The sequence below is a fragment of the Carex rostrata genome, chromosome 13 (genome assembly GCF_964058835.1).
Source record: "Carex rostrata chromosome 13, lpCarRost1.2, whole genome shotgun sequence".
Lineage (NCBI taxonomy): Eukaryota > Viridiplantae > Streptophyta > Magnoliopsida > Poales > Cyperaceae > Carex > Carex rostrata.
In genome coordinates, this window is record NC_135930.1 from 6,833,089 (window position 1) to 6,844,641 (window position 11,553).

Below are 11,553 nucleotides of genomic sequence, written 5' to 3' on the forward strand. Positions count from 1 at the left end.
CAGCTCCTAAGATCAAATATTGCGAAGATGATATCTTGGTATTCAATTGAGTTCACATCTTCTGGATAATTCAAACTTTGAGTTACCTGTAGAGAATACGGACCGGCACGAATCTTAAAGCAGCTTGATATCTATTATTGTTGTTTTGTAAGTTCTGAATAGATTTCGAATTAAATATAATCCGGTTTTGGAATTAACTAGAATTTTTCAGTTATTTAAGATGATATATAAACCCTAGCTTCTACGTACTTCATATGATTAGAAAGCAATTGTTGAAGTTAAGGCAAATATTATTGAGTTTGACTAGTATAACATCAGTGTCATTTCAGTCTATATAACATCAACTCTAAAACCTATCAAATCAACTTCGAACAACTAATTCAAATCGTTCAAACCGATTTACATTATGAGTGATGCGTTTATATACAATTTTTTTTATATTTTCGAGTTATTTTAGCATCAAATCAAGCGGTAAAAAATATTGAAAAATTAAAGTATTAAAATTAACTTAAAAACTCACACATTTGACCGCTTGACTTAATACTAAATAAATTTGAAAAGTTATAAATTTTGCATGTAAACGCACAACTAATGAAGTAGATCGGTTTGAACGGTTTGGATTCACTGTTCAAAGTCGATTTGTTAGATTTTATAATTGGTGTTATATAGACTGAAATGACACTGATGTTATACTAGCCAAACTCAATATTATTAGAGGAGAAATATAATTTGTGACATCTGAAAAGGGCTTTGAGACAAACTATACAACGAATTTTATTTCCCCATCCACCGAGGCAAAAGAAATTAATATATAGTTGGTGTTGACCCCCAATCTAATTAATAATATCCCAAAGAGTAGTGCCTGTAAGCATAAAATTATATAGTTTTTAGCCTTGTTCATTGACTTGTCATAAATGTTCCCATAGTTGACCACTAACATTTTTTATTCTATTTCCAACCAATAAGAGAAGAATAATGAAGTGGCTTTCATAAATTGGCAACATGGACAGAGACTTTGTATTGACAACTGGATCTAAAATTAATCATCCCAGTCAAACACCTTAACAAAATCGTTTGGACAAGTACTAGATCTATATTTGTTTTAAAATTACTATTTCGAGAATTGCTTGGTGTCACTGAACTTGCGCTAAAGCTGACAATCTTTTCCGACATTTATTTTTGCAATAGGTATCTCGATAGACCTCAAACTGCACATATCTATAATATAAAACTAACAATATTATCTCAAGTGATCCAGTAATATGGAGGTCTCTCCTAACAGTTGTTTAGGATATATATATTCTTGCTATAAAGAAATAATGTTCTAGCTACATTAATAACTTATCAATACCAATTAATTGTCGGCATTTAATTTAATGTTTAAATATTTTGTATATGATCGCACTAAATAAAACCAACTGTTAATATTATCATATTTAATATTTATATATGATAATTGCAAGTTTAGTGCAGTGGCACAAGTCTTCTTTCTCTACAGAGAGGTTGCAGATTCAATTTTTGAAAATAGTATTTAAAATATACTGGAATGTACAAAGGTCCTTTATTAAACAAAAGAAAAAAAAGTAGACTATTTAGTTTTGTTTAACATGAAAAATATTGAACACAAAACTATACATACAGAAATAATCAAATGTTAACATTATCAGTTGTTATTGCTAGTGAGGCAAATGCGAAATTGGGAGGCTATTTTCTCTAGTCTATAGTATGAAATTTTTATTTCTAGCATTTTGTTTCAAAAAAATAAACCAAAAAATTCTCTTTTATGAGAAATTTGAAATCTACTATGACAACATATTCACAACAAGAATGAGACACTTTTCACGAGAATAAAAAAGTAACTTTTTGCGACAGATTACTCTCATTGTTCAGCTTTTTCTTTTTGCGATGGACTACCGTCACAAATGCATTTTTTCCCTCGCAAAAAAGTGTTTACTTTGTTGTAGTGAGAACACCGGTGCAGAATCAAATGTTGGAGTTCACACCATGCCGATACGGTCCCAGATTGAAATCCGCACTGGTATTCTGCAGCCGCATCATTTGTTTTTGTCCACGATTTCATTTTTCTTGGAATTCACATCCTCTGAGAGGAATAAACTTTATTATGAAATTCATATTTGATTTCGATGCAGCCCCAATATTTTATTTCAAAATTGAAATCAGGGACCAAAAAAAAAATGATGGACCGCAAAATACTGGTGCGGACCTCAATCTAGGATCGCATCGGCATAGTACGGACTTCAATATTTGAGTCTGCACAAGTGTTCTGCAGCCGTAGTAGATTTTGAATTCTTTAGAAATCTAGAGTTTTTTGGTTAATTTTTTTTTTCAGAAAATGGTAGAAATAAAAATTTCGGATCTATAGTAATATGTTTGCATATATATGTGAGTTGGTCGATTATCAATGCTAAATAATTGTAAGGTATATCACTGATAAGTGTCAACCATTAATTTGCTAATATATTGATGTAATTTAATTTGAGTATTATATATCACATAATTAATGAAGCACTCCTCTTAAGTATAATCATGTAGATCTCAATATTATTCATTTATTAACGTTTAAGAACTGACAGTGATTTATCCGCAAAAATTAAAGCGCTAAACTTTCTAGATGATATTAATTGGAGCATTTGAATTAATACTGTCGTCAATTAATATATCATTTGTAAAACTTCATCCAATATGCTACAATTTACTCGTCGTACATTTTGCCATTTAAAAAAATAATGTGGGTCTGTTTTTGGTATCCTTCTATCCAGCCAATAGCAGAGCTCATATATAAATATATAATATTATACATCCACATGCAATAGAATAGAATAAGTGCAAGACGAGAAAAAAATATGCTGAGGCGACTAAGTACAAGCCAATGGGGACTCAGAACAGACGCAGGTTTTGACTCAAGCATGAGATTTGATTAATGGCATTACGCTCTGCACCATCATTCTATCTCCGAGTTATTATATTTCTTTGATCCAGCGCGCGGATCTAAGTTCACTTTTAATTTTTTCTTTACGAGGTCTTTATGAAAAAAAAATGCCATTTTTTTGGAGGAATAACAATTGAAGGAAATTGTAAATATAACTTCTATGAACTCTGTTATTCTTTTATATGTGTATCTAATTAAAATTATTAAATGATTGAGGTGGTAATTAATGGCCATGGCATTAGAAGATCAGATAGTGCAATTGTTAATTGTTTTTCTTCAGTGGAAAAATAGGTATTACTATGTACAAAAAACTTTTATATATAATGCATATGTAATATATCTTAAGATATAGGGTCAGTTTATTTCACTTAATTTGATCTTATATTGGAAATAAACAAATAATAAGACAAGATGTATTTAAGAACTTGAATTCGCTCTAGAATTATTCAATTATTATATACGTAAATACATAGATATTCCTTTTTCATATTGTGGTGGCTTATCTTCAAATTTTAAGTGATTGTGAATAAAAGGATAAATAAAGAAGTATCTTTAGGTGGAGACATGAAGCATTTCTTGTATGGTGTTAGGTATCCTGGAAGTACGGCTACAAACCAAATTAAAATGAAAATTAAACCTAAAACTAAACAACATGCCTCACACGTTGAAATCTTCAATATTTTGAACTTATCTTTTTTTTCTTTATTCTCCGTTTTTTCATTTAAAAATTTTGAAGTTTCTTTTAGAGTTCTATTAATTGAGTCAGCACATGAGGTTTCGTGTTGACATTTTGACAGTTAGATATATAGGAACTTTCTTATTTTAGATAAGCATTTAATTTAGGGTTATTTTTATTACTAGAAGTCCAAGAGGTTAGAGGTCTAACCTTGGCTCTATAAAGGGGATTAGCTAGGAGCAATGAAGGAAAAATAGACATAGGATAAACAAACATTAGAAAAGTAGCTCCCATATTCATTTGGTTCCATTAATGGAGGTAGCGAAAAGAGCAAAAAGACTATCGACGATGGCGGAGGATACAAAGCCTGATCAACTCAATGGAAGAGAGAATGAAGATTTTGGGAAGGTACCATCATTAATTACTCTCTCTTCTATCTCTAGAGCTTTGTCCTTTGAGATGTCAACATGATGTATTTTTTTTTTTTAATAGGCTCTTTTGCTCTTTTGTTTCATTTTCTCTAATGAGTGTTTTTTTCTTGAGTAAAAATAAGGATACAGTCCTCTTTCATGAGATCTTTTTTTTGGTTGTCTATATTTGTGTCATGCTATAAGCTAGTTACTCACTATTTCATCTTTGTAATATTTTCCTATTTCATAAAGATTCATACTTCAAACGGAACTGAGAAGCTTCCAGTACTAGATTCATCATCAAAACCATCACCTTCAAGTCCACACATGTTGCTTACCCAGGTTAGATTCACCATACATTTTAGATGGATATATAAAATTATACAAAGATATTTATATTTGATAAAAACATTTAGTTAGATACTTAGCTTGTAGGCCATATATATACCCCATACTTAGATAATAATAGGAAAAAGGAAAGTAAATAGAAGAACAGAAACTAACAGGATTGTCCAAAATTATAGCAGTTATTTGTAATGTCTCGTTAACTCGAGTATAACACATGTAAATTGACCACAGGAGCAAACACTGGCGACAACAAAGGTTGAAATGGGTGAAGTGCGAGAAGAGAATGAGAAATTGAAAAGCCTCTTAACACGTGTAGTTGACGATTATCAGTCGCTTCAAACTCACTACTTTGAGATAATGGAACAAAGAAAGGATAAAACAGTAAAGGATTTCAATTCTGTTACTGTGCCTCCTATGAATGTAGAAGAAGAGCACAAGCTTGTTTCTCTAAGCCTCGGTAGCACAATCCCATCAGGTGGCCTCAACAAAAAGGAAGAGAAGTCATGTATCAATATCAAAGGAAACGAAAAAGATAACAAAATTGAGAAAGAGTGCCTTAAACTGGGGCTAGATTGCAAGTTTGAAGGGCCTAGTAATTCAAAAAGTGAGGCTAATGTGTTGAGTTTGAGTTCTGACAATAGCTCTGATGAAACAAAGGATGAGGAGTCTGGGGAACCATGGCCACCTGGTAAAATAAGGAAGAACATGCGAGGTGATGACGATGACCTGTCCCAGCAGCCTCAGGTCAAGAAAACTAGGGTTTCTGTCAGAGCTAGATGCGACACTCCGACGGTGAGTAAATTTTAACTTCAAACAATTAATACGTAGAAGCTGATTTCTCTGGACAAAATATATTAAGGAATCTGCGAAAGCATGGATGGAATAAATCATTGGGGTTGAATGAGTTATCATTTGTTACTGTGGCAAACAAATAATAAGTGATATTGACTAGATAATTAGTGAGCCTCTATAAGGTATACATTTAGGGGGATTTTTCATTTAATTTTTATTATGAATTTGTGACAGATGAATGATGGGTGCCAGTGGAGGAAATATGGACAAAAAATTGCTAAAGGAAATCCATGCCCTCGAGCATATTACCGATGCACTGTTGCACCAGGCTGCCCGGTTAGAAAGCAGGTAATTGACATTTTCCATATAATTAATTTCCGAGTTTAAATGAACCTTCATTAGCAAGAAAGAGAAATTAACACATAATGAAGGTAATATTGCTGTGATTATTCAAATCCATGGCGTGTCAACTTGAAATTTTACCAGGGTTGGAAAAATTGAATTATTAAATCTATATCTTCTCCGTGGATGCTAAAAACTGTGACGTTTCTAAAGAATTGAAATACTGGGTCAATGGAAGTTACTATTTACTATCGGAAAAAAAGAAGAAAATTGCACCTCATGTTACATGTGCATTAATTTCAATATATATCAAGTTGGTCAGTAATTTTGAAATGATTTGTTCAACACGACTCTAGAGAACCAAAAGATATCAACAATTCTGGTCTTGGTAAATATCGTTTTAAGATAGACTAATTTAGGCTGTAAAAATAATTTGCTAATGATACAATTAATTAATTCGACAAGGTGACGCTTTTCATTGTAATTTTCTTTTCTTATGCTTTTTGGAAAAATTCAAAGAAGATAAGTTCAAATATTGTGTTGACTTCATTAAATTTCTAATTTTTAGGAGAGTCCCTTAAATTTGTACATATATAATGAAGACGAAGTTAGATTGGCTAGTCATAAGCTATATGTTTAAATATAGGCTTAACAATATTAAAAAGAAAATAAACATTTAATTTGCTGCATCAACGATTATCCTATTATTGGAAGATTGAATTTTTCTTCATTGAAACTTGAAGGTGCAAAGGTGTGCAGATGACATGTCCATATTAATCACAACCTATGAGGGGACCCACAGCCACCCGCTCCCGGTTTCAGCCACTGCTATGGCATCCACAACTTCAGCTGCTGCCTCTATGCTAATGTCTGGTTCAACCTCTTCACGAACCATTAGCACTCCTGCTACTTTCTCTGGTTCATCTGCTAGCCTCCATGGCCTCAACTTCGGCCAATCAGATGCCTCAATTTCTCCTCCCTTTTTCTTTCCAACCGCATCGGTTTCCTCAACCCCTTCATACCCAACCATAACCCTAGACCTCACTACACAACCAACATCAACCACACAACCTTTCGCAATAAACCGGCTCGCAACAAATGCAAAATACCCCTCCACAAGTTTTAATTTTTCTTCACCAGAATCATCCTCAATTTCAACTTTATGGTCCAATAGTTACTTGGGCTATGGGAAACAACACTACAACAAAAGCCCATTAGGCTCTTTCAGCCATATAGGTAAACAAACCCAAGATTCAATTTTGAATTCTTACATACAAAAGACAGCAAACATGAATGCGACCTCGAATCCAAGCTCGACACCGAGTTTGCTAACAGATTCGATTGCTAAGGCGATTACATCAGACCCCAGTTTTCAGTCAGCATTGGCAGCTGCCATCACATCGTATGTCGGCAATCAGGGGCCGAATCAAGCAGCCCAAACAAGAGTAGATGCCCCAGTCCAAACCCATGGGCTTAAATGGGGAGAGCAATTGGGGTCTTCTAGCTCGTCGACCTACTCGGCTACACCATGTGCATCAAGTTTCTTGAGTACCAAGTCCAATGCACAGAACGCAAGTACACAAATTGGGAGTAATGTGATGTTTTCTTTAGGTTTTCCAAGCTCTAAGAGCACCTCAACTTCTCCAAAGGAGAAAAAGGATAGAATTAGCTGAATGCATCATTTTCATATAAAGATTAGCTTCATTATTTTGTTTTTTTTCAAACCCGCTTTTACCATAATATTGTTTTGTTTTTTGAACTTGTACATATCTAAAATTGATGATTGTGTTGTGTGATGGAAGATAGACATTCACTTGGACAATTCTTTGGATATTCATTGTTGGTTTTGAAATTGTACAAATCAAGGAATCAAGGCCCAAACTGTCTGTGTAAACCTTATTGAAAACTATGCTGTGAAGAAAAAAAAGCAGCAGCTAGAAACAAACTAATAGAAGTCTCCTAGTTTGCATCCTTGTATCATTGCATAATGTCTTGGCAATAATCCTTTTAATATTTTCTAATTTCTTCTTAAAGTTGACTTTTGAAAAAAAAGAAAAAAAGTGCATCAAATAAAAAAAAAAGTTTCATGAAGTCTAGCATACCAATATATGGATTTTCATAATGTCTTCAACAGGTCCTGCCAATAATATATTTTTTATGATGTCTAGCCTACTTAGAAATAGCTTTCATGAATCTACTGAAAGAACTAAATACACCCATGGCTTGATCTATTGCAGAAGCCTCCTTCCCTTCTGATTCTCCTGCCAGTTCTCTGAATATTATCTGCTTTCATTTATCAAATGAGTCAGAAAATGTGGGGTGTCAACAGCATTGCAGTATGGACAATAATTGTCTTATTATCTAATAAACAAAGACTATGTGGCTTTTTGGTCTAGTATTTATTTTGTAGTGTTCCTGAGAAAATGAATTTACCTCAATATCGGTCGAAGTAGGTGCAACTTGTAGCTCTTTAGCAAGCAAATATCTATTTGGCCTAGTCTTATCATCATAAAACACTTTCCACGTGCTGGAAAAAAGGAAATATATTTTAGTTAATAGAATTTAATTTTTAAAAAAAGTAAGGTCATATATTTTAATTGTATGTTTAGGTACAATATGTTACAATATTAATGAGCCCTTCTTTAAATCTCTAAATTCTAATGAAGTGTATACACGTTTTGTTTCTGATATTTGCATTATTCTATCTTTGGTTTGTTCAAAAGGGGATCCTTGCATTTAAAAGAGCTATGGTGTTTAATGAAGTGTCCTTTCTTACTGCACATCCATATTTCCAATTTCAAAGTTCAAACAGCAGATCCGAACCACTCAACATGATCTCAATATAAAAATGTCCTTTGAGACCAAATTTTAATTTTTTTTTTATAATTGTTTTACTATTTTTTTAGGCAGATAGAAAATCGCCCATTTTTTATGGTCCACATAATCATCTAAAAACAGCGATTTGCTACCTATCTAAAAAGTTAGTACAATTTTTTTAAAGAATGTAAAAATTTGGTTTCCCATGATATTTTCATATGTAGATCATGTTGAGCAGTTCTAATTGACTGTTTGAACTCTGAAATCGGAAATATGGATGTGTGGTAAGAAAGGGCTCTTACATAACAAAGCAGCATACCCCAACTCTAATAAAACAATATTGTTTTTTCTAATATTTATAAAAATAGGTTGTGATTTCTTGAATTATAGGCTGAATTAACACATGTAACAAACATAAATCTTGTCTCACTCAGGATAACATCTGAAGATTGCACCATCATCTAGTGGCTTCATTGAATAGACAGTGGTAAAGGTGCTGAGATGAGAAAAAGCACAACAATATTAGTGCAGGTCAAGAGGGTGCAGTCTGGTGACTGATGCCGAAAAAAACAAGTATAATAAGTAAGAAAGTAAAATGAGAATCTTGCCTTAGAAACTTCTTACGTAAATTGCGAACATTGAACCCAACTCCAACATCTGAACTCACAAGGCGTGGATTCCACATTATAAGGGGTCTTGGCTGTAAGTTACCAAAATATTAAAGTCAGGATGAGAACTGATTTTAGTGCCATTGAAATATATCATTCAAAGCAGGGAACCATTTTAGGCAAATTACGTAAGAAGTTTCATTTTTGTTTACTAAGAGCTCTAGCATATCTTCATTTCTCTTGTTTGTGAGAGAGATGCTGACCTTCATACAAAAAATAATGCACGAAAAAATGCTAAGATTTTAGGACCAATATTTCCTACCGGGTCATCAGAAAGACGATTTGCAATTATTTCGACTTTCTCAAGCATTTGATAATCAGGGATTATCATAACCACAATTTCATCCTCCTTATCTACTGGATTTCGGTCGCCCAAGCTGAAATTAAGAACAGTCAACTGAACATTTGAAAAATACAATTGAAATTTTTTTAATTCAAGAAAGATAATAGATGCTTCTAGTTGCAAACATTTTTTTCTCGGAAACCTCCATACAGATGTTAAGTGGGGGAGAGTGCTGCCTATTTGACTCATTGACTGGTACCAGAAATGGTATAGTTTGTAGTTATTAGTTATTGCAGCGAAAAGCTGTTCTAACTGGCAATTTGAGAAAAATAAATAAATGCTCAAGGGAAAATTCAGCACCAGGCTTTTGTGGGGAGGTGGTAATGTGATCTATGCATAAAATGAGTGATGTAATGGAATTGCACCTTGCACACCCAAACTTTGCATCCGTCCAATTGTACTTCAGTAGAGCAGCAACCCCTGCATCAGGAAATATCGCTTTTACTTTCTGTAAAAAAAAAAACAGAAGAAAGGCATACAATTATTTTCAAGTAATGGGGTTAACGAACAAACAAATTTAAAAGATAGAAGGGTATTTTGATGAATTTTATAGCCTTTTATATATATTAGAGACTTGCTTTATTCTATATTGAATGATTGGGAAGGTGAAAACAGCAATATATTTAATTTGACAACCTTTTACTCAGACCTGGGTTCCTCCGGCTCCTTCCATAAGAGTTTCCAGAAATACCCTTGATAATTCCCAAACATCAGCCTGAGCTCCTATCTCATTTAGAAATTGTAATTCAGGTATCAGCAGCTCTACCTTCACGATTAGTAGAACAAGAAGTTTGATTAAACAATGTACCCATTTATGTTAACTATGCATGTTCTAATTACGAACTATCTTGGTCCAGTATACACTTGTTCCTCTAAAATTTTGTGCAATGTACCCATTTATGCTATTAAAGCTTTGATGATGCTCTGATTTTGCTTATACATAATTTAAAAAAAAAAGAACTATTATATTTTAACACAAAATACAAACAAATTTTTTTTTTCAAATTGACATACAATGGCACGCATTCCTCCGGCATTGACAAACATGGCGCTTGCTTCACCAGACTGACGAATGGCCCCCACCAAGTCTGAAGGCAAACAACTATAAAAAAAAAATAAATAAATAATATAGAATAACTTTTCTCTTTTTCTTTCTTTTTTGGTTTTCTTCCAAGATAAATACAGGAAGAACTGGAAAAACAATCAACCCTTAGCTTCTTATGACAATAACAGATGTTTCTCAGAAACAAAATAAAAAGACCGTTCGATTAATTGTCAAAGTTGAATGCAACAGCAACATGTTGAAACCCTTTTTTCCCCAAAATTTAGCATTTAGCCACCTGTTTAACTTGTTAAAAACTTAGTACATTGAATGAAAAATTTTCTACATGTTCACAGTATAGCCAATCTAGTATTTCCATATGTTTATAAGTATGAGGTTAACTGACATGAATAGGGAGAAATCAAATTTCATTTTAGAAAGGGCCAAAGTGAAAAATCACGCTATAACAAGGATTAGATTCTAAATCAACCTGTCATCCTCGGGTTTCTCAACCTCTTGGATGGGGCTCGCTTGATCATCACCGTTGGTATTCGACGTGGCCGCATCAGAGCCATCAAATTTGTCAAACTTAGCACGTGGTAAGAGCGTGACTTGGTGGTTCCTTGGCGGGGGTAAGAGACGGAGAGAAATCGGTGAGGCACTGGGGAATTGAGTTTGGGGCCATTGGTTGCAGTGGAAAGAAGTAGAAAAGTTGAGAAACGGAGAGAGAGCACAAGCCATCGCTCAAAAGATTTTTGCTCTTTTGTGTGGCATGGAGGAGTAATGGTAAGTTGGTAACCGTTATCTGTACGATCCTCTCCAGTCTAGACAAACTGTTGGAATTCTCCATTTTTTCTTTAATTACTGAATTTCGGCGTCATAAGCAAAAGAAGAGGAACAATGATGACGGAAATCACCAGATTAAGGAAATGTTGCAAAACACTGTTTTGGTAGGATGTATGTATTTATTATTTTCATTTTTTTGTTTTGTTTTTTGTGTTTCTCTTTGTGTTGTGGTAAATTGTACCTTATTTAGGAGAGTTGCACGTTGCTAATTGATTGGGGATCCTTATCCGTTACTTTTTAAAAAAAAAAATAGTAGGATCATTATTCTAATTCGGACCGTGCAATTTTTAACTAAAGGACTGGATCAATTCTCTTTAAA

The 11,553-nt window shown here is 33.5% G+C and overlaps 2 protein-coding genes across 3 annotated transcripts; one reads left to right on the forward strand and one right to left on the reverse strand.

The window, feature by feature from the left end:
• Positions 1-3,823: 3,823 nt before the first annotated feature.
• LOC144564220 (WRKY transcription factor 72A-like) lies at positions 3,824-7,235 on the forward strand. 2 transcript variants are annotated; one of them, XM_078313793.1, is made up of 5 exons: positions 3,824-4,034; positions 4,289-4,378; positions 4,616-5,176; positions 5,411-5,524; positions 6,262-7,235. In XM_078313793.1, the coding sequence occupies exons 1-5, from the start codon at positions 3,939-3,941 to the stop codon at positions 7,189-7,191; spliced, it is 1,791 nt and encodes a 596-aa protein (XP_078169919.1). In that variant the 5' UTR covers positions 3,824-3,938; the 3' UTR covers positions 7,192-7,235. The 2 variants fall into 2 exon arrangements, with proteins under 2 accessions (XP_078169919.1, XP_078169920.1); XM_078313794.1 differs by lacking the exon at positions 4,289-4,378.
• Positions 7,236-7,600: 365 nt separating this feature from the next.
• Positions 7,601-11,168, reverse strand: LOC144564221 (DUF1995 domain protein, putative (DUF1995)). The gene is made up of 9 exons (XM_078313795.1): positions 10,879-11,168; positions 10,361-10,448; positions 9,996-10,112; positions 9,712-9,794; positions 9,266-9,380; positions 8,944-9,035; positions 8,766-8,831; positions 7,952-8,045; positions 7,601-7,801 (listed from the first exon to the last, which is right to left on the reverse strand). The coding sequence occupies exons 1-9, from the start codon at positions 11,127-11,129 to the stop codon at positions 7,688-7,690; spliced, it is 1,020 nt and encodes a 339-aa protein (XP_078169921.1). The 5' UTR covers positions 11,130-11,168; the 3' UTR covers positions 7,601-7,687.
• Between the last annotated feature and the right edge of the window lie 385 nt (positions 11,169-11,553).

Bases quoted from the DNA above. Each gene is read 5' to 3' on its own strand.
- LOC144564221 (XM_078313795.1), bottom strand. From the start codon at position 11,129: ATGGCTTGTGCTCTCTCTCCGTTTCTCAACTTTTCTACTTCTTTCCAC. The intron at 10,449-10,878 runs GTTGATTTAGAA...TTTTTTTTATAG, and splicing joins GAGAAACCCGAGGATGACAG to TTGTTTGCCTTCAGACTTGG. The intron at 9,036-9,265 runs GTAGGAAATATT...GGTAACTTACAG, and splicing joins ATCGTCTTTCTGATGACCCG to CCAAGACCCCTTATAATGTG.
- LOC144564220 (XM_078313793.1), top strand. From the start codon at position 3,939: ATGGAGGTAGCGAAAAGAGCAAAAAGACTATCGACGATGGCGGAGGAT. The intron at 4,035-4,288 runs GTACCATCATTA...TATTTCATAAAG, and splicing joins AGAATGAAGATTTTGGGAAG to ATTCATACTTCAAACGGAAC. The intron at 5,177-5,410 runs GTGAGTAAATTT...AATTTGTGACAG, and splicing joins CTAGATGCGACACTCCGACG to ATGAATGATGGGTGCCAGTG.